The following is a 22,669-nucleotide window of genomic DNA, read 5'->3' as shown; positions in this document are numbered from 1 at the left end:
ACCTCTCCAAATCCGCCAGCTCGTGCTGGGACTGTTTCCGGGACTGGCACTTCTCCAAATCCGCCAGCTCGTGCTGGGACAGTTTCCAAGACTGGTACCTCTCCAAATCCGCCAGCTCGTGCTGAGACTGTTTGCGGGACTGGCACTTCTCCAAATCTGCCAGCTCGTGCTGGGACAGTTTCTGCAATCGATATTTTTGCAAATCTGGTGGTGGTGGTCTTTGCGGTGGGGGCCTTTTTGTCAGTTTGTTGCTGGTTAAATCTTCACGTCTATTCATCTCTGAATCACGTGGAGCAAACTTCCCTTCTTCAAACTTATTCAATGTATCCAGTGATTCACAACTAATATGGCCTGTGCAACATGTGTATGCAACCACTTCCCTCTGTGGGTACGCAGGGCTATACTCAGAGAAATTCTCTGGCAGTGTAGCGGCTTTGCTGGGCCTCTCCCAAGCAGACATTTCTAGTTCTGGATTCTCCTGCTCGTCCTTGATGCTTTCTTTTGAATTCATTTCAAAAAATATTTCTTGCAAGTTACCAATACTCAGATTCTTCATCTCTCTGAAACACACCAAACATTCAATTTTTAAATTTTAATTAATTTTGTAAAGCTATTGTGTGCTTCGATTGGCACAATAATTTGATGGTATGGTTCTGCACATATGAATAAAAAATTCTAATTAAGGTCAAATCACTTTGCTTTGTCTTAGTTCCCATGGTTTAGTTACGCAGACATTGCGCAGAGAAGGACAGTTTAGCCCTGTCTACTTCCACTAACGATCTCACTGGTTAGAGATGCAGCATTTGTCTAGTCTTAAAGATAGTTTTTTTTAAAAACTTGGTTTATTTATCTTTTTGCATTAGATAATAAATTAGGGACTGGGCCAGGGAACATAAGAGTAATCATAATCCTAGTTCCAGAAGCTGTTATTAACCATGTAGAAGAAGCAGAGTTGTTGATAGGACTGCTGTGTAGCACTGTGAAGGAATAAATTTGCTCACAACTAGCATTGAGTCATGCCAATCAGTGTGTTGCAGGATCCAAAGCTCTCTGATTATTTTCAAATTAGAGTTTCCACAAATAGCTAGGGCAGTCATTGCCTTTGCTGGATACTAGCCAGTCTTCCAGAATGGTTGGGTCAAGAGCATGATCAAGGCTGAGAGAGATTGGTGGCCAGGTTATGGTGAAGATGGTTATGTGAGGGATGGAGGCGGTGGCATAGTGTTAATGGCACCAGATGAGTAATCCAGAATCCCATGTTAATGTCCTCGGTGTGTGTGTTTGAATCCCATAATAGCCAATGATGAAATTTGAATTCAATAATGGGAAAAAAAAAGCTCCTACAATTTCAAATTACATCTGGTTCACTAATGTCCTCTAAGGAAGGAAATCTGCTATCCTTACCTGGTCTGGCCTACATTGACTCTAGACCCACAGCAATGTGGATTTACTCCTAACCACCCTCTGGGCAATTTGGGATGGTCAATAAATGCTGACCCTAGCCAGCAATGCCCACTTTTTGTGAATGAATTATAGAAAATGCCTTAAGACTTCTTTTTAAACAGTAAACAGCAAATGTATATACATCATTGGTGTATCTGTTGTACAATACAGCTCTTAATGACTGCACCATATCATGTGGGAATGCTCAACCTCCATTTTTGGGGCAGAAGGTTTTAATTTTCCTTCAGTTTTCTTACTGTGGTGTGTGCTATCTACTTATACATTTATTTCTCAAAGTAACTTGCAGAAGAGATTTTTAAACACACCCCCTGTTGTCAGTCACTAACAGTCCCCATTAACAACTATTCACCCTCCCAGCCTGATCGATAGCAACTCTTTTGTCTGTCCAACTGTCTCTCTCTCTCTTTGGACTCTATCCTATCGTTAACTCCCTACCCCACCCACCTCCCTATTTTCTGCTTATAAACTGACATTTTCCCAGCCACCATCAATTCTGAGGAAGGGTCACCAGAATTGAAATGTTAACTCTGTTTTCTCCTTCACAGATGCTGCCAGATCTGCTGAGCTTTTTCAGCAACTTTGTTTTTGTTCCGGATTTACAGCATCTGCAGTTCTTTTGGTTTTTTTAATGTTTTAAGATAAAATTCCAGAATATTGTTTCATAGCTGAACTTGTAGTCACCCACTAAGTCTGGTTTGATCTGTCACACTGGAAAATCCAGCACATAAATGAACTTAAACTCTAATCGAATATTGAGAGAGAGAGAGAGAGAGACAGAGAGAGAGAGAAAAAGAGAGAGAGAGCGAGTGTGCATATGCGCCCGTATGCACGCGTGTCAGATTGACTCAGGTAGCATTACTCTCAACTTCAGTCACAAAGTTGTGTCTTGGAAATCCATACAGGATTCAAGCACCTAAATCAAACCAGCAATTCAGTGCAATAATAAGGAAGTGTAAAATGGTCAAAGGTGGCTGGGACTCCTGAGATGAACAGAAAGATTAAAGTGAGAGAAAGCATATGACATATGGTTCAAATTAATTCATTGTGTGAAGCAGTATGAGACATTTCAGCAATGTGGTGAGTCACTTTACAAATACATTTTTGAAAAATTGGAAGGCTTGTCATGAACTGGTCGACTAGAAAAAAAAACCTTATCTAATAAACTTAGCTTTTGTGGTCTTCAAGCTAATATATATGCTAGTACTAGCAAATGTCAATGTGCCTTCAGGTGACAATGGGGAAATACTAATTACATTTGTAATTATTAAACAATAATTGCATTAAATTTTAAAGTGCATTAAACTTACAATAAATCAATAAAAATAACATTGAACATTGATTAAAAGTGAATAGTAGAATTAAGAGCTATGTAATACCCACATGACATGCCATTTAGTGCAAATCTCTATTCTGTTTGCTGCTGTCCTTAAGGGGTAATCACAGTTCCTCTAGTGTCATGGTGGACGTGGCTTCACCTCCCTTGCTCTACATGAACAGTTCAAGAAAGCAGCCTTTGATCGAGGCATCTAGGAGTGGCCAGACTTTTAAACTCTGGCAACATTTTTTTTTTAAGAAAACAGAGCAGTAAGTTGACATTTATTGATGTATTTAGTGCTGGACTGATGGTAAATGCTCTGGACCAATACTATGAGCTTACCTGAGATAAGGGATAAAGGAGTTCATGACTTTTATTTTTGAAAAACCAGTTTAGCTAATTACTTCCTATCAAGACGATTTACATTTTAAGTTCCAGGGTCATTGGGGTCAGCAGGCTTCGTTATGGTGGGTTGTTGCAAACTAGCAGGAGAAATAAGCAGAACGAACCAATTCATTATCAGCTTATGACGGGCAATTATGGCTGGCTTGCAACGCAAAGTAATGCCAATAGTATGGATTCAATTCCCAGATTGGTTAAGGTTACCGTGAAGAACTCTCCTTCTCAATCTCTCCTTTTACCTAGGGTGTTGTGATCCTCAGGTTAAATGACCACCAATCTTCTCCCTGGAATGAGACAGCAGCCCTATGGTCTGCTAGGACTATGGCAAATTTATTTTTATTAAATAATACTATGACTTAATATTACACTATACTGAACCTCAAGGTGGAGAACTTTCTTCAATCAGAAAAATGCCTGATAGTCCAAAACCACACAAGATTTAAACATATAATTTGTCATCAATTTGAGTAGTGGGCAGGGAAGCATGAAAGGGTTCCATGGAATTAATCACCAAGCTCCTACCTTTCTGTTGCAGTAAACTTCCTGTTTATTATTTCAGTCTGATTTAGTTTTTCCACCGGATATCCCTGCAAAGAAGATTTGCCAGTCAGTACAGAGAAACATCCGTAGACCTATTTACAGCACAGTTGGGAAACACATCAACATTGTCTTGGCTTTACTCTCGCTTGCTAGAGTGGAGGCAGTTCCTTTAATTAACAACTGAAGTAAATATATCACAGTGACTGGACAGAAAACGTAGAACCTGAAATAAAAACTGCAGTGCAATCCCAGGATGGTGAACAATACCTGAAATAGTCATTTAATAACTAGTGTGCTGTTGAAAAAGTATAAAAATACAATTCTGTTATTCATCAGTTATCTTCATCCTATTCATTACTGTTTTACACCACCTCTACTACATTTGACGAACACTGACATCTTTAGGACTTACATTTAAAAAAAAAGATTATAAAGGTGCTAAATCTGCTGGCTGGAGCTACGGTGCAATTCAGCAAATACTCTCCCCACCCCCTCTTGCCTGGCTGATGTAATTTCTTCTGTGCAAGACACAGAAGTCAGACTGTTCAATTACGGGAACGAGAGGAATTAATCACAGCTGAACTGACATGACTGGATTATAATGAGGTGTGGGAATCTCTGTTGAGCAGGTCTGCCAGTCTAAGACGGGGAAAACTGGGAATCAACATTGGGTCAGTATAAATTAGCACCAAACTATGATTGCACTTATCCTGTGAGAAGCCCCAGCTAAACAAGATTTAAATGATATTGACCTCAAAGCTTTGGACACATCAATGGAGTCTCAATTCAAAGAACTTGAGCATGTGTAGTCTCCCCAGTTGTTTTGGACGCAGAGACTGAAACATAGGGGTCATAATAGGTTTGGAATATTGTCCAGTATGTTCTATCAATAAAAAGCAGTACAAATCCAATCTGGCCAAATACTTCCTGAGCCAATAACTCTATTCTTGTTCGTAAGCAATATTGTGGAAGGTGTCATTGACAGCGTTAAGCCACCTGACTTACACTGCAATAACTTGCTCAGAGATGATCAATTTGGGGACACTTGGCTATAGATGCAGTTACAGTTCAAGCATAGGCAAAGGAGCTGAAATTAAAGCAGAGCTGAAAGTGAGTGCCTTTGACATCAAGGTATAATTTTACTTAGTACAGAGTTCTTGCAAAATTGAAATCATATTGTATGGTATCATACGGTATTTAGGGATCAAACATCTCAGACCAATGACACTGCTGTAAGAGTTCCTCAGGCTGGTGTCATAGGCCTATCCCATTCCATCATAATGCTAGTAGTGGGGATGTTCAGTGATGATTGAATAATATTCAGTACCATTCCTGACTACTTAGATTCTGAAGGAGTCAGTATCCAAACGCAGCAAGACTCGGGCAATTTCCAGGATTGAGCTAATAAATGGTAACTAACATTTGCACATCACACGTTCTAGGCAATGACGATCTAGAACAGGCAGTCTAACTATATCTCCCTGACATTCATCATTATCATTGCTGAATTACCCATCATCAATAGTCTAGGAATGACCATTGAATAGAAACTGAACTGGGCTTGTCAAACAAATACTAGAGCAGGTCAGAGGCTGGGAATGTGCAGCAAGTAAATCACCTTGTGACTCAACACAGGTCAGAAGTGTGACAGAGTTCCTGACACTCGTTTGGACGTCATGTATCTCTGTAAATGTATTGCTTATAATCAGGAAGGAAGCAAGTTGGGCAGAAAGTGCCTGAATTAGTAACCTTCCTCAAAATGAACAATACAGCATTACTATTTTCAATACTGTATATGTAATTAATTGAAAACAGAATGTTTGATATGCTGTGGAACAAGCAAAACTAGCAAAAGGCTGGAGTAAAGTACTGCCATCCTCCTGTCTTTCATACAACATCCCTCCCTAAACTATCTGTTCCCCCATAGTTATGCTACCTCAAGGATGTCGAGGCCAAGACTGGGTCTAAAGTGAGAAATGTTGAATTACATGTACATTATGAACTCTCTGAAGTGCTTAGTGTTGCAGTGTTCCCTGTATTACACTTTTAATCTTGTGAGTGATTCCACCTGAATCATGTATTTTTCTCTGTAGGCTGTAACTTCAGCTTCTTTAGTGATGTTCGACATAGAGTAGCAGTGGAACGGTACTTTTTGGAATGGAGATCAGTAACTAGTGGTGTTCCGCAGGGATCAGTGCTGGCACCTTTGTTGTTAAATCTGGAGGAAAACGTAGGTGCTTTGATTAGTAAGTTTACGGAGTTGTAGACAATGACGAGGATTGTCAAAAGATACAGCGGCATGTAGCTAGATTGCAGATTTTAGCAGAGAAACGTCAAATGGAGTTTAATCCAGACAAATGTGAGGTGATGCATTTTGGAAGATAAAATTCAGGTGCGAATTATACAATAAAGGGTAGAACCCTTAGGAGCACTGACGTACAGAGGAAGCTGGGTGTCCACAGACCCCTGAAAGTGGCAGCACAGGTGGATAAGGTGGTCAAGAAGGCATGCAGTGTGCTTGTCTTCATCGGCCAGGGAATCAAATATAAAAGTTGGCAAGCTATGTTACAGCTGGATTAGGCTACATCTGGTCACTTTGGAGAGGGTGCAGAGAAGGTTCATCAGGATGCTGCCTGGTCTGGAGTGTTTTTGTTATGAGGAGAAGTTGGATAAACTCAGCTTGTTTTCACTGGCAAGATAAAGGCGGGGGGGAATGTGATACAGGTCTACAAAATTATGAGAGGCATAGATAGTGTGGATAGTCAGAGGCTTTTTCCAGGGTGGAAAGGTCAACTGCAAGAAGGCATAGGTTCAAGGTGAGAGGGGCAAGTTTAGGGGAGATGTATGGGGAAAATATTTTGTACAGAGGGTTGTGGGTGCCTGGAACGCATTACCAACAGAGGTGATGGAAGCAGGCACATCAGCAATGTTTAAGGCGTAGGCTGATAGACACCGGAGCAGGAGGCGAGCAGAAGGATAGAAACCATGTATAGGCAGTAAGGAACGGGTCTAAATAAGGACTAGGAATTGGCACAGGCTTGGTGGGTCGAAGAACCTGATCCTGTGCTGTATTGTATAATCTGATAGAATAGTGGCATTTGCCCTGTGTCAAAGTTAAGAATATTGAGGTTTCCATTGGCATAAACAGATTCTGTCAAACAGGAGTTGATTAAATCACCAATTTGCCCTTAGAATTCCTCAGGGATCTTTTCTAACGGTGTCAGGGATCTTTTCTAACAGTGGTGGATCTATTGTATTATCATCTCTGGATTAAAAAGCATTTAGTATTTTGTTGCTCTGAAGCTCCTGCACATCTTCTGTAATTGACGTCGACTTTTGAAAGTGCAGCATTCTTCTGTCATTGCTGAACATTGTTTTTACCTGTGAGGCTCTTTTAGTTCATAACACAAACCTGATATTTGCTGTTTGGACTATTCTTTGTGTTGAAATTTCACATGGCTTGAACATTTATACCTTTTGAAGTAGTTAGGGGGCTGTTGTTTTCCTGTAGTTAAAATGGTTATTTTCTTTCAAGTTTTGTCCAAGTATCTTCTTGATTTTTGCTTCCATCAAAACTTAAATAGCTTTCTCCAAAGTTAAATCTTCTTTGGACTGTAATAAATCTGACAAGGACTATCAATAATTCCCAAATTAATTCACTCTCTCAAAGCTGGATATCAAAGCTCCATTGTCACAGATTTTATTTGATCAGTAGGTACCATTAATGAAAAGATCCATCAATTCTAGGTGCTGAACTCTTGTTAAATCTTGTGCTTTCAATAATTTTGTTTGTTCTCAGATTAAAGTAATTGTCAAAAGCTTGAAGCACATCTTCAAACAAATCTGTGACTTCCTTTGTGTTTTGGTGATTTTTAACATTAGCTGTAGGTCCAGTTGACGACAATGTGTTGTTATTTGTTCAGCTTGAGGTTTAGTCTTTAATTTTAAAGCAATTTGTCACATTAAGGAATTGTTTTCCATGAAGTGTTCGATCCTTTGTTCTGTTTGGTGTATCTTTGATATTAATTCTTTGTGGTAGTATTATTTCTCCTGCCATTTTCTTCTTAAATGTGATAATTTATATTTCTTCATTTAAATTTGCAGTACCCAATGCTGTTTGTCATCTGCTGGCTCTAAGCTTTTAACTTTTAATAGATCATTGCTTTTCTTTAAATCTTCTACCCACTGATTTTGATAATTTTACTAAATAGCAATCCTGTCCTCATGTCCTCTATTCTAGCAACACTCATTTTATTCAAATATAGCTTCCGGTTCTGTATTTTGGTAATGTTGTCATATTTTACTTACCTTTAAAAAATATTAAATAGCAATACTGTATCACTGTACTGCTTACTGGGGGGTTTCTGCATTTTTGGCAATTAAACTGTTCTTTTATTTCTCGACCTTCAGCGGCTAAGATGAAGGTTGCTTGCATTTTAGCAGGAAAAAAAATTGACATATTCTCATCTTTCACAACCTAAAACACTGTGCAAGCCCAATCTCTTACTTTCAAAATGAATCTCTATGGCTGTAGCCTTAATAAATCTTCTTGCTAAATCCATACTTTAAATGATTTATGTCTTGACTGTATCACAGTCTCAAAATTCTTCTATCATCTTCTGTTAGACTTGGTCTTCAAAACCTTCAAAACAGCTCTTTTAGGAATCATCATCTGCTCCAATGTTCCTGAGGCTGCGGTCTCAGTATAAATTAATTTAACGGTCTTGATTGCGCAGCACTAGCCATGCCTTGTGGTGCCTGCAGTTAATGGCAACAATACTCACCGTCAATAGTTAGTGCCTTTTCTTTCCCCACTTCTACCCTTCTCTGCCTAGTTCTTTGCACCATTAATTTAAAGTGTTTTTTCCCCCTTGCTTACAGGCACCTTTAATGTTACTTTGGAGCTCTAAAATGGTCACTTCTCAGCTGAACCTCAAACTTGGTCTGCACCTACACATTTCTCTTTTGTCAGGTCAGCATCTAACAAGTGTGACTAGTTTCTTTACACACTTATTAGCCTACACTGCTTCTCCTTCACTTCTTACCAGCTCTAAGGGGCTGTTCTTGCCCCACCTTATCTTCTAGGAGTTCTATATTTGTCAAGAGCTTGAAACTCTTACCTGACTGTCTGAGCATTCTAAAGTAGTGATGTCTTCAAAGTAACAAATTCGCTCATTTTCTAAAAATATTACCTTCCTAAGTAGATGGACTTTTTTGCACCCTTGTTACCTTTTGATATTGTCAATAACTCCACCACTGATCACTATGTTGTATGTACTGCAAAACCAACCATAACCAGCTAATCGTCCCTGCTGAAAAAAACAATCAACCTGTTCAGAGATGTTATTAGACACTTCTGAAGCAGATAGGACTTGAAGCTGGGTCTCTTGGCTCAGAGATAGGGGCACTACTATAGCACAAGAGACCCGCAATCCTCCCTTCTGGATATTTTCTGAACAGCCTATACACATTTATAGGGCAGGCAGGACACAAATCTGGGTATCCTAGCTCAGATGTAGGGACTCTACCATTATGTCACAAGAACCTATCAATCCTCCTTTCTATGCTGGGTCACGGAGCCTACTCAATTAACACTGGTAGAAGATGAACAGCTTGCGAGTCTTAATTGGAGGCACTTGTCTTAAAATTCAAGACGTACTTTATTGCATGATAGCTACTGCTGGAAGTTACATTAGCTCATTAGACATTACTAATTAGACTATCAGGAGCCAGGAATTAAATATCTGGTCCCATCAGGATCTCTAGCTAGACTCTCTTTTCCTCACCCGAGACTGAATAATATCAGATTTGGTGGAAGTTAATGCAGCCTCCAACGTTACCCCTTTCAGAGCTACTACTTTTCACACCATAGAACACTATACCCTCTTTTTCCCCTGACACAATTATTAAATAAATCATATCACATGCCGAGCAATAGATTAGGAAAGTTCTATTTCTATTGCCCAATACTAATTAGCTGTTTCCAGTTAGGGAGTAGGACAATTACAAATAATTTAATGTGCCTATATTAGAGAATAGAATGAAAAAAAAGTTTCTTGCACTTGCTAAACAGTGATCTTTGCTTCAAGGGAGGACAAACTTTGACTCACCTGTCCATTGTCTATGTCAAACTGGCTGCTCAGGCTCATAGACAAGGAATTACTGCACTGGGACAGGCCAGATCTGCTGGCACAAACACATCTTCAGCAAAAATCACTGTCAACAGATAAAAAAAATATGGAGGGGCAAGTCAAGAATCTTTCACCCTTACCATTTGTATGGCACCTGCTGTGTGTGATATGACACTACGAGGTGACGTGACCAATACTAACAGCAAGCTTTGAAATAATTTGCATAAAGATGGATATATATAGTATTTTTCACAACTATCTGATGCCTCAAAACACTTAAATAGTCAATGAAGCTATTTTGAAATGCAGATATTGCTGTAATTTAGGTATCATGATAGCCAATTTGCACTCAGCAAATTTTCTCAAACAGCAGTGTGATATTAACCCATTGAAGTTGTTTTTATGATATTGACTGAGGAACAAATATTTCATTGGGCACCGGAAATGACTGCCTTATTCCTTTTTGAAATGGTGTTTGAGATCTTTTCTATCTATTCAAGTAGGTGCATAGGGCCTGGGTTTAACATCTCATCTAAAAGACAGCAATACAGCAAGTCCTCAGAATGCACTGGAGCAGGACTTGAATTTGAATCCGAATCTCATTTCTCAAGAGATGGGAGTGCTACCAATTCAAGCACAGCTGACAAAAAGGCAATTATTCAATCCAATAACCATAGACTATCAGAACATTCAACTGCCTTGCAGCCTATTGCTGATTCTCTCACTACCCATGCAATTTATTGTTAGACATTCAGCAGCCCTCCCATATGACACAGCCACAGTTTCCTTTGTGTATTCTACTTCCTTAGAGTCCAAATATTCACAGCAACTTCCACTAAGTTCCGCTGCTTGAGGGCTACTACATGGGGAGAGAATATTGAAAGAACAGATTGAACATAGAAATATGTCATGATGAACTAAAAGGCTATTCATATAGTTTAAGGGAAATTCCACTCAGCCATTTTGATTCAGCATCCACCATTCTCCACAGCCAGCCTAGTTTAAGAGTTTACCGTCAAGAATGGTGGGTTTTCATAAAAATTATGACATAGGAGACCATGACCCTCATCATGTTCATCACTGAACAAAGAGTTATCCAGCCTAATGATTCTGTACTTTGTCCATAACTCTTCAGTAAAAGACTCTACTCGTAAATATCCATGTCACTTTAACATGTGTTGTGGGTTTCTGTCCATATCGGCCTTTCAGGCACTCAGTTCTAGGTCATTGGGGAAAAGCAAAAGATTTTGTTGTTTTGCCACTAATTTGTATTTCAATTACTTTAAATCTATAAACCTTAGTTTTTGACTCTGTAGGATGACCCAATCTACTCTATCTGGTCTAATCATACTTTTATATATCTGAGTTAAGTCACTTGGCTCCAAGGAAAACAACCCTAGCTTTCTAAAGTTGTAATTTTCTAGTCTTGACAACATCCTTGTGAATTCCTCTACAGTCAAAAGAATCCACTGTATTCAAGCTGTGGTCTGATCAGTGCTGTGCATAGTTCCACCATAACCTTCCTGCTCTCAAATTTTATGTCTTGGCTAATCAACAAAATCATACCATCTCAACCAACCTTTGACCAGTTTGCAACCTCTTGGCATCTGTGGACATACACTTCAAGGTCACTCTGTTCCTCCACAGTACTCGGGATCTTCCCATTTGTTGTGCTTTTCTTTGGCTTACTACATTTCCCAAAATGATTTATTGCGCATCTTTCTGAATTGAATTCTAGTACCCACTTTACTGCCTCTGATCAAATTATCAATACCTTACTGTCAACTAAAGCTTTGCTCCTCATTATCAAACACTCTACATTTTTTTATATAACATGCAAACTCTTTTTTCGTGCATGAACCTATATCATTATCACTACTATATCACTACTAACTACAAGGGACCAAGTACTGTGCCTGGTGGAGCCACATAGGTTCAGGTTTCCAGCCACAATACCACCCATCAAACATTAACCTTTACTTCCTGCCAGTAAACTGACTTAGGATCCAATTTGCAACTCTTCTGTGGATCCTAAGGATTTTTCCTTTTTGCACAGCCTTTCAAAGCCTTGTTAAAATCCATATGAGCTGCATTGATCATACGGGCCTTAAAAAACCTACTTCTCACCACCACACAAAAAAAAACAAATCAAGTTAATCAGATGTGACTTTCAGTTAAGAAATTCCTGCTGACTTTCCTTGATTGATCAATGCATTTCCAATGAATGCTCTGAAGTTAAGATAACTGGTTATAATTATTCTGAAGATCCTTTCCTCCCTTTTTAGACAACTATTCAACACTGGCAGTCCACCAATTCTCTGGCCCCACTAATGGAGTCAGGGATGATTGCATTACCATGTCCAGAGCTTCTTCAATTTCATCCCTCACTTATGTAACAATCTGGAGACAATGAAAATCATGAGGCTGAATATTATGAGATGACACATGGTGCCCTCCCCTCTGGCTTAAAAAAGAATTGAGGAAAGAAGCCCACCTACAGTCCCAACAGTAATTTAACACTGGAAGTACTGTGAATCAGTCTTGTCTTAGACTCTTAGACAATCATGTCTTTCTTGAGAGGGAGAAGATGACCTTTCTACTATAGCACAGGGAAGGGGGTAAGGTGTGATTCCGTGATGAATGCATGGAGCCTTCAAAGGAATATTCACATGCCTTTACCAACACCGACTCGCACAAATAAAGTGTGGGCATCCTTCCACTCTGGGTAAAATACTGGTGGTGCAAGCTGATGCCCTTAAGAAGTCATGATTGAAGTCATAGGCCCAAGGCAGGTGGGCCACCCAAAGTCTCCCCACTCCCCTATAAAAGGCTGTTTAGGGCAGGTAGATATGTTGTCTGGTAAACTTTACATGACTTCTACTTTTAAACCCATCGGTGAGCAAATGTGAAAAGAAGCACAAGGAGACTAGTAGGAAGGATAAAGGAGGTTCATGCAAGGCTGCCTGAGTTGTCTAGTTTAAAGTATCTCTGCAGCTGTCCGTATAAAAATATTTAGCCATACCAAACTAGTTTTGAGAAGTTGAAGGCTCAATCCTAGCGTGCAGCAAGTTGTCGCACGTCAACCGAAAAGTGATGCAAAATGCAACGATAACCCTCATCACTTGTTTCTTACAGGTATAAACCAGGAAGGGCACTGTTCCTGATCACTATTTATCTTCCTTTTGTTGTGCTCTAGGAAAAGGACTAAATTTAGGATGGTAAAGCATCCCAGGGTTTATTAGATTATTGGAACTCACTCCTCAGGGTCACACATGAAGAAGTATCATTTAATCAAAATAGTGGCTGGCATGAATGTCACTAAAATGAAAGCAGCAAATGATTAAGTGACATACAACCATTGGAAGACCTGGAGGTGAAGAGGAATAGTTGACAAAGGAGGTGAAGGGGAATAAAAATTCAATTCTGAATATATTATCAAACACCAAATCTAATGGAAGAAAGTGGTATGAATAGCACCAATTCAAAGAAAAGCAGTTGAATATAAGAAACATTTTAGTTTGATTCAAGAAAGGTGATAAAACAACATGGTAGTCTTCCAAGGGCTCAGTAGATAACCTGATTAGCAACTGGTACGAACCCCGGCTTCCTCTGATCTCAACCTTGAAAGAGGGAATTAGGACATCATAAGAACTTGTATCCAAATAGCATCTTTAATGTAATAACATACTCGGAGAACCTTCAGAGTACCACCATGTAAAATTCAACACCAGGCCTCCTAGACGAGAGAAGTAGTGCTGTTTAGAGAAGTTCCTAGGCAGCAAAGTGACAACCAGCAAAAATGGAACAAATAATATCGGAGACACTCAAGAGGCCACAATTACATAAAGACAACTGCTCAGAGGATTGTGAGCCAGAGAGACTGTAGAGGTAGGGAGGGGACAAGGCTATGGAGGGATTTCAGAATAAGGAGGAACATTTTAAAACTGGGTGTCAGTACAGATCCTGGAACACTGCAGGGTGGCGGGTGACCAGAAATTGGTGCAAATAAGGTCACAGGCAGTAGAATTTGGATAATCACAAGTTTATGAGGGAGGAAGGCAGGCATGGAATGCATTAGAATAATCCAGTCTAGAGGAAGCAAAGATATGAATGAGCACTTCAGTAACAGATGAGGCAAGGCAGTTGGCCAATGTTACTGAGGTGGAAATAAACATAGTGATTGATTTTGCTGTTGTGCGATTAAAGGCTTATCACAGGGTCAAATATGATACCTAGGATGTGACCAGCCTGGTCAATGTCAGGTAGTTGCCATGGAGAAAGATGGAATCATTAACTCAGCAATGAAGACAATTTTTTCTACTTTCATCATATCCAACAAGAGGAAGATTCTGTTCATCCAGTATTGGATCCTAGGCAAGCAAGACAACTAGAATTTTGTGAAGAGGACAAGAAAGTAATTTTCCTGACTGCTTTCTGGGAGAGAAGTACATGTGTAGATGCTGGGTGAAGACCGATGGAGGGCTTGGCACTAATGCCACATCATTCTGAAATAATTAAGTAATGCTTGCTGTTTATACTGGCTTAAAATTAAGCAACTGGCAACGTGCCAGAGGACATGGAACTGTACCTCATTTGTCAACATTTGAGAACAGGAGGAAGGAAGCTCAAGCTTGAAACAAAACATGCCAATGCAGGCCTTTCCGATTTTTGCAAGATAAAATAAATGCAAGGTGCTCTTTAAACATAGATAATTTAATTTTTACTCCTCTGCAAAAAACAGCAAACAACCAACTACTGTAAATGTGATGTCTAAATAGCAGCTAAAAGGTATTCCTAGAATCCACCCGCATTTCTCACCTATAATCTATTTAAGATTTCTGAACCTGTAGGGGTGAAGAAAAGTATATTACTAGTGTTAGGAACAATAACTTGAGTTCAAATTACACTTTTGTGCTAAGAATGGGGAGGCATGGCTTTAACTTTATTTTTGAAGTTGTTCTTATGAACTTAGTGCTAGGAAGCTTGGGAAGCTTTTTGTGTCCATGCATTTTTAACGAGGTTTTACAACCCTTGAAGCGAAGAGATGGGGATAGTCGCGCTGCGAAATAAGAAAGCTTGAAATAAAACAGTGCTGTTTCCTAGAAACAGTGGACCAGAGACCCACAGGGACACAGAAAACTCGCCAGCAAGTGGAAGCAAGTGTGTTAAATTCTCAGAAGATTGCTCAAATCGGAGTTTCAGGAACTTGAGCTTGTTATGCAGATTTTTTTTAGCTGTCCCAGGGAGAGGGGCAACAGCTGAGGAAAAAGCATCTCCTGAATATGCAGAAATTCACTGAAGGGAAACAATTTGCAGCTGTCCCTGCCTGAGCAAAAAGTCTTGGTATCGAGACTATGGTAAATCTTTGCTGGGTGTTTGCTGTTTGTAAGGATATTGCTGGGATAAAAAGGAATAGTGGGAGCTTGAATCATTTTTTAGTGTTTGTAATGACTTTTTTTCCTACTTTATTTTCTAGTGCAAGTAGTTTGTGTGTTTTTGTTGTTTAACAAACTTTTTCTTTCTCAAAAATGCAATGACATACCCTTGCGAATATGTTCAGTGACTGACCTACAGTTACAAAACTATAGGCAACAAAATTAGGTTGTATAAAGCCAGGATGCAACCGGACATTTTCAGTATTAATATTAACTAGGATCACAGAGTGGGACTTACCCAGGATCAAAAATCCTTGAATTTAGACGGATCTGTGAAACTTAAAGAAATAGCATATAAAAGGTACTGGGTATAGAAACAGGTATTGCTGTGAAGCGAATCACTTTGGTTTGAATTTTCAAATGGCTTCAAATGTTGCTAAGACTTTTCTTGAAGCAGAAGATGTGACAGTGGATCATTGGAAATCATTGGTGTCAATGATTTCCAATGATCCATGGGGAGAAGTCTTCAATCTTCCAGAAGGAGTGCATGTCTGTGCATCTCTCTCTGTAGAGAAAATATCTGAAGCTTGTAGAAATTATATAAGTTGTATTCTCCCATCAGTTGCCATAAACTGTTGTCTTTAACAGGTAAGCAAATGATTTTGTAGTTAACCTGCTAAACCCTTTATGCCTCCTGTGAAGAAGGAGAAAGGAGACTGAACAGAATATATTAACAAGCAAAGGGGTCCACTCATGAACCAGGTGGACTGGTGCTATTGAGTGGTGTTTCTCAGTTTTATTATCTCTACCCATGAAATAATTCTTTTTGGTTTGTCTGTGTCTGAATGGTTATGTATATACAGGATATAAAAGGGGGTTAAGAGTTTTAACAGGTAGAGCCATATATTGATAGTTCATAGTGATTAGAATGTACTTAAACACAATAAATAGTAGTCTTATTAAGTACAAGAATACGGTCAGTGTCTTCTCTTAACTTCTCCATAAATTTGCTTTCTCGATACAGTGGGACACTATAACCTGAATTTACTTGGAGTGGAGACCAACACAGGCAGGAAATCCAAACTCAGCAGGCCACTTGAACATCATTCAAACAGATGCCATTTTCACTGTAGCAAGGACCTTAACCAAAACCCAGAGTGGGAGATAGAAACTTTTATAATACTCAAAAGAACTCAAAGAATGGACAAGGTCTGAAGAACTGTCAAGCTGCAAAGTTGTTTAAATTTAACTTTATAAAAACTCAAAACAAAGGTGAAAATTGTAATCACAGAGCTCAAACTAAAGTATCCAGGGGATTTTACCAGCGGCATTCATTATAGGGTAAGGATATTATTGGAAGATGGTCTCACTTTGTGTTGGTTCTGGAAGATTTTTTTTAAATTGGAACGTCTGTGTCAGTGACAGATTATAAAATACTCAAGCTGTGACATTATTTAAATATTCATCTATTTAGTATTTTTTGAAAAGACTACCTCTGTCATTGAGACTTGAAAAATTCTATTCTGCTAGTTATAATAGTTGGTTGTTGACATTACCCACATGGCAATTATGTCATTACTAATGCTTATTTCCACAACCAAATCATTATTTCAACAGGCAGCTATAAATTCACACCTTGACAGACAGCTCAAAGAAGTTAGTAAATGATTAGTTCTCTTTGATGTGTAGATACATCTTTTAAACAGGGATCTAAATGTTTTCAGTGGGCTTTTATGAACGTCAGGTTTTTTTTAAAAACCTATAACAAAGCCGATATTGAAAGTTTAAGACCATAAGACATAGGAGCAGAAATTAGGCCATTCAGTCCATGGATCTGCTCCGCCATTCAATCATGGCTGATAAGTTTCTCAACCCCATTCTCCCACTTTCTCCCCATAACCTTTGATCCCCTTGACAATCAAGAACCTATCTCCATCTTAAATGTACTCAATGACCTGGCCTCCACAGCCTTCTGTGGCAGTGAATTGCACAGATTCACCGCTCTCTGGCTGAAGAACTTTCTCCTTATCTCCATTCTAAAAAACGGTTTTCCCTTTACTCTAAGGCTGTGCCCTCAGGTCCCAGTCTCTCCTACCAATGGAAACATCTTCCCAACATCCAATTTGTCCAGGCCGTTCTGTAAGTTTCAATTAGATCCCCCCCTCATCCTTCTACACTCCATCGAATATAGACCCAGAGTCCTCAAACATTGCTCATATGTTAAGCTTTTCATTCCTGGGACCATTCTCGTGAACCTCCTCTGAACTCACTCCAGGGTCAGTACATCTTTCCTGAGATATGGGGCCCAAAACTGCACACAATACTCCAAATGTGGCCTGACCAGAGCCTTAGAGAGCCTTGGAAGTACATCCCTGCTTTTATATTCAAGTCCCCTCAAAATAAACGCCAAAGTTGCATTTGCCTTCCTGACTACTGACTCAACCTGCAAGTTTACTTTGAGACAATCCTGGACCACAACTCCCAAGTTTCTTTGTACTTCAGACTTCTGAATTTTCTCCCCACTTAGAAAATAGTCCATGCTTCTATTCTTCTTACCAAAGTGCATGACCTCACACCTTCCCACATTGTACTCCATCTGGCCCACTCTCCTAACCTGTCCAAATGCTTCTGCAGCCTCCCCGCCTCAATACTACTTGTCCTTCTACATATCTTTGTGTTGTCTGCAAACTTAGCCAGAATGCCCTCAGTTCCTTCATCCAGATCATTAATGTATAAAGTGAAAAGTTGTGGTCTCAACACTGAACCTCATGGAAAACCACTGGTCACCGGCTGCCATCCTGAGAAAGACCCTTTTAACCCCACTCTCTGCTTTCTTCCAGACAGCCAGTCTTCTATTCATGCTAGCACCTTGCCTCTAACACCATGGGCCCTTATCTTAGTCAGCGGCCTCCTGTGCAGCACCTTGTCAAAGGCCTTCTTGAAGTCCAGGTAGATAACAACTATTGGCTCTGTTTGGTCTAACCTGCTCGTTACTTCCTCAAAGAATTCTGACAGATTTGTCAGGGATGACTTCCCTTTGATGAAGCCATGCTGATTTTGCTCTATTTTACCATGCACTTCCAAGTATTCAGAAATCTCATCTTTCACAATGGACTCTAAAATCTTACCTATGACTGATGTTAGGCTATTCGGTTGTAATTTTCAGTCTTTTGCCTTACTCCCTTTTTAAACAGGGGTGTCACGTTAGCGATTTTCCAGTCCACTGGAACCCTCCCTGATGCTAGCGATTCCTGAAAGGTCACCACTAACGCCTCCATTATCTCTTCAGCTATCTCCTTTAGAACTCTGGGTGTAGTTCAGAACTTTAATTCATTTCATCTTAACAGCAATATAAGAGCAGAAGTTGGTGGATTGTAGTGATGGGGGTAAAGTGTTATTAAGTTGAAACTGCAGGCATGATAAGCAATTATTGTTAGTGGGGGGGGTAATAAGTCAGCATGGATGGTATGCGGGATCGTGGGGGTTGAATGGAGGCAAGAGCTGGTGTGGATGTGTCATGGGTGAGTGGTCGTGGGGAGTTGAGATCTCATACAGATATTTTAATAAAACAGCCAGAAAGAAGAACCAAAAAAACTGAAGGAGCCCTTTTAAACATCCCATTTCAGCATTCAGTAGCCCCTGTGGCCACCTCTGATCTGCACCGGGGAGGAGGGATGTGCGATTCCATCATCTACCCGCTCCCCAGGTGTGAAGATCCTGCAATTCAGGGCAATGTTCGGATGCAGTCATGTTAGCAGGGAGATTCTCTCACATACTTATCCTTATCAGGAACAAAAATCTGTCATACAAGCTCCACCAGTAATGCTTAAAAGTCTATTCATTTAAAAATGGAAACCCCTCTGAAGAACATATAAATGAGAGGAATGCAGAATACGGCATTTGGCCTCTAGAGCTAACCTTGCCATTCAGTTCATGGCTGAAGTTCCACTTCAGCACCATTTGCCTGCACTGTCTCATGTCCTTTAATCTTTTTACTGAACTCATAGCAATTTGCTTTTCTTTCAGAGAATCCCCACAGGGCGGAAACAGGCCATTCAGCCCAAAAAGTCCACACCGACTCTCTGAAGAACATACCACCCAGACTCACCTCCCCCAAACCTATGCCTGTAACCCTGCATTTCCCATGGTCAATCCACCCAACCTAAACATCCCTGGACACTACAGGCAATTTAGCATGGCCATTCCACCTAACCTGCACATCTTTGGACTGCGGAAGGAAACAGCAGCACCTGAAGGAAACCCACGCAGACTCGGGGAGAATGTGCAAAGTCCACACAGTCACCCAAGGGTGGAATCGAACCTTTACTGTCATGGCACTTACTCATTCAGCCCATTTGGATACTTTCAGTATTCCTTCCTTGCCTGGCCAAGTAAGATTCAGTCTAACATATCCAGAAGCTTGTGTTTGTTATGCTGTTAGCTTTGCCATGTGCCAAATAAAATTACATCAGTTGGCAGTTAGGGTGCTGCCTTCATATTCCAGTTATGAACAGGTACAGCGTTAAAAAGAATAATATTCATTCAATCTATATGGGCAAGGTAGATTTTACTTACACAAAGAGATCTTTCTTTGTTCATGCCCATATTTCCCTTATTCTCCCACCAGTTCCGCCCCCTGACCCACCCCAACGAGGCCCTGATCTTTCACAAGCTGCAGTGAAGGGTGAGACTGCACACAAGAATGCTCCTCCTAAGAGAAAGGGAAGGATTTGATCAATTTATTTCTTCTGGACACTTTCTGATTACTCTGAGATCACTGTTATCTGGTTAGCTCAAACAAGGTTGTCTTGCCTCACTAGGGAATGCACCTGTGACAAAATGCAGCATATGAACAAAGTAGGAAACTTAGACACATCCTACCTCAGGAAAAGAAGGTTGCGACTGGTTGGACCTTAGGGTGGGATGAGGATCTTCCAGGTGACTGTTATCTGGAAGGAAATACTGATAATGCAGTGTTGGAGTTAGATCAGAATGTTGCACCTGCTGAACATGAGAAATACGATGGTCTTTCAAAGTGCTTGATTTACTCAGTTTGAGGGGTTCTAAATGTTCACATTCCTGCTCATACAACTTCTTTTCTTGTCCATGGTGAATTGATTGCTCCAGATTTCTAGGTGAACATACGGGATCTTGCCCAGAATCTTGACTGACTCTACAGGAGGGATGTTGGAACACTTCCTTCGCAGATTGTCTCAGGTGATCATTTGGGAGCGCATGTAATTTGTTGCAAAAACTCTGCCCTTTAGATTTTCCTAAAGTATTTGATTTGCTTTGAGGTTTCACAAAATTGTAAGAATCAGCGGCAGAAAAATTTTTACTAGTCTCTTCAAAGAATTTTCTTCTCTCTGCAAAGGACACAAGTGGAGATGTATCTGGTTCCTGTGACACTGCTGCCACACAAGTTTTTGTCTCATCAACGCTGACGTCCTTTACTGCCTTACTTTGCGACTCCCATCCATCATCTGGCGTCCATCTACACTGGCCAGTTCCAATCACTTCTTGCACAGTCTTCTGCTCCTCAATATCTTGGGATAATGAACTTGTTTTGCATCTGCTTTGTGGAATACGGGAGTTTTCAGTCAATGGACACAAATACATACTTCCTGTTTTATGAACCTCTTCCAAATTGTCCACAGTTTTATTAGGATTTGTGGTCTGCGATTTTGTGTCTGTAACTTTTTCTGCTGAGCCACCGTAATCAGACTCACCAGCAATACATGTATAGGAATTGGATGGCTTCTCTCTCAAGTCATCCATTTCTTCTGAAGCTTCTTCCATTTGTAACAGCACAGTTCCACTCCTGTTCTTCTGCAACTGAGCTTTCTTCATTTGTATTTCATTACGCAAATTTGTGGCAAAACGGTCACTTTTGCGCCGCATCCTAGCTACTCTAGAACAGCACACTCGAGTATTTCTGTCAGTTTCATTCTTTGCCTCTTCCATGTCTGTCTCATCTTCCAAAGTATTGCCACTTCGACCCTCACTCATTTGATCTGGTGGTCTTGGAGGCAAATGCGAGTTTTGCTGCTGGGCTGCAGTTTGGAGAGAAGCACTTATACAACTTACATTGTTCGGCTCGCCCTTGCAAGGGGAAGAATGTAGCTGAGTATCCATAGAGTGATCACAATTGGCTACTTCAATTTCTTGTTGCTTCTGTTTTGGTATGGATTCAGGATTCAAGGAATTCTCTTCCATCTGCTCTTCTGCTGAAAAACCAATTTTATTTAAAGCTTTATGAGTATGCTCTATGTTGGACTGATGTTCCTGTTGAGGCTTTGATGCACAATTGGCCCATTGATGACTTTCCTGATGACACTGTGATCTCAAATCAATTTTACCACAGACTGCAATCGGTAACGAATGCATTTGTGCTGTTAACAACTTTTCGGGTGCACTGTGTCTATGCAAATTCAAAGGCGACCTTTCGTTCTGCTTCACTTGACCCAGGCTTACATAGTGACTGGTAACAAATGACGGCTCAATCAAATTGTATAAGTCCAACTGCTCCATCAAATATCGACTGGCTTTTCTAGAGAGTGTTGTATTTTCATGCGAAATATTTTTTTCACTTTGGCTCTGAGAATGGCAATGTTGCCTTGGTTGTTGCCTTAACAAGCAGCAACATTCCACTGGACAATGACCAGAGATTGGTTTACGGGAGTGCAGGGTAGTACCGACAGAGCACTTTGGAACACTGGCAAAATACCGTCCTTCAAAATCTTTATCTTTTGTAGATAACAATGTTTCGGAAGCACACCTTCCGGAATGAAGCAGCAGGTTTGTTGCTGCAAGTGCCTCAGAATTTGTCATGCACAGGGATGCAGAGCGAGCTTTGGCTGCCACAAAACTTTCTCTGCGAACTGGCGGTGGGGGAGGTACTGATTTGGTAGAACTTGAAGCACTATCTTCATGTGCATGGGATGACAACGTGTTGCCACTTGCAGATGATCCTTTTCCACAGTGAGAACAAGGCTGCTCTTCAACTGGCCGTTCCCTGCCTTCACTTCCATTTTGAAGATACTGGGCATCTCCATACCTGGTTGGTAACCATGGCCCTAAGCCGTGTAGTATGCTGTCCATGGAGGCTGACTCATCAGTCTTCACTGACGATGACAAAGTATAGTCAGAGGTATTAGAACTTGCAGAAAAAGAGCTGTAGGCAGAGTCCCTTTTGTTAGGATATGTGCCTTGGTCACAGTTTTGACCGGGTTGGTCAAGACTGTCCATACTTCCAAATGAACTCCTCTGATCTGTGTTTCGACGAAGAGCTAATTGATCCCACTGTGCAGGATAGTCACTAGAAGAAACAACAGAACACGGATAAACTTTAAAATGCCATAGAAATCACAATTCTTTTGAAATATGTTTTAGCACACAATTTAGAACTGCCCAAGTGTCTTTACCACCATTCCTGCTATCTG

The 22,669-nt window shown here is 40.3% G+C and overlaps 1 protein-coding gene across 5 annotated transcripts in view; it reads right to left on the bottom strand.

Annotated features, from left to right (window-relative positions):
• LOC109936872 (protein Shroom4-like) overlaps positions 1-22,669 on the bottom strand; it is a 122,022-nt gene that overhangs the window by 36,951 nt on the left and 62,402 nt on the right. For 4 of the 5 annotated variants that reach the window (XM_048605298.1, XM_048605299.1, XM_048605300.1 and 1 more), the window contains exons 4-6: positions 20,109-22,545; positions 3,704-3,768; positions 3-560 (exon numbers count right to left, since the gene is read on the bottom strand). In XM_048605298.1, the coding sequence (XP_048461255.1) occupies positions 3-560; positions 3,704-3,768; positions 20,109-22,545 (3,060 nt within the window). The remainder of the gene's footprint in view (positions 1-2; positions 561-3,703; positions 3,769-20,108; positions 22,546-22,669) is intronic. The other variant, XM_048605302.1, reaches the window with a different exon arrangement.

Source organism: Rhincodon typus, chromosome 14, assembly GCF_021869965.1.
Source record: "Rhincodon typus isolate 14 chromosome 14, sRhiTyp1.1, whole genome shotgun sequence".
Lineage (NCBI taxonomy): Eukaryota > Metazoa > Chordata > Chondrichthyes > Orectolobiformes > Rhincodontidae > Rhincodon > Rhincodon typus.
This window is presented reverse-complemented; position numbering and strand designations above follow the sequence as displayed.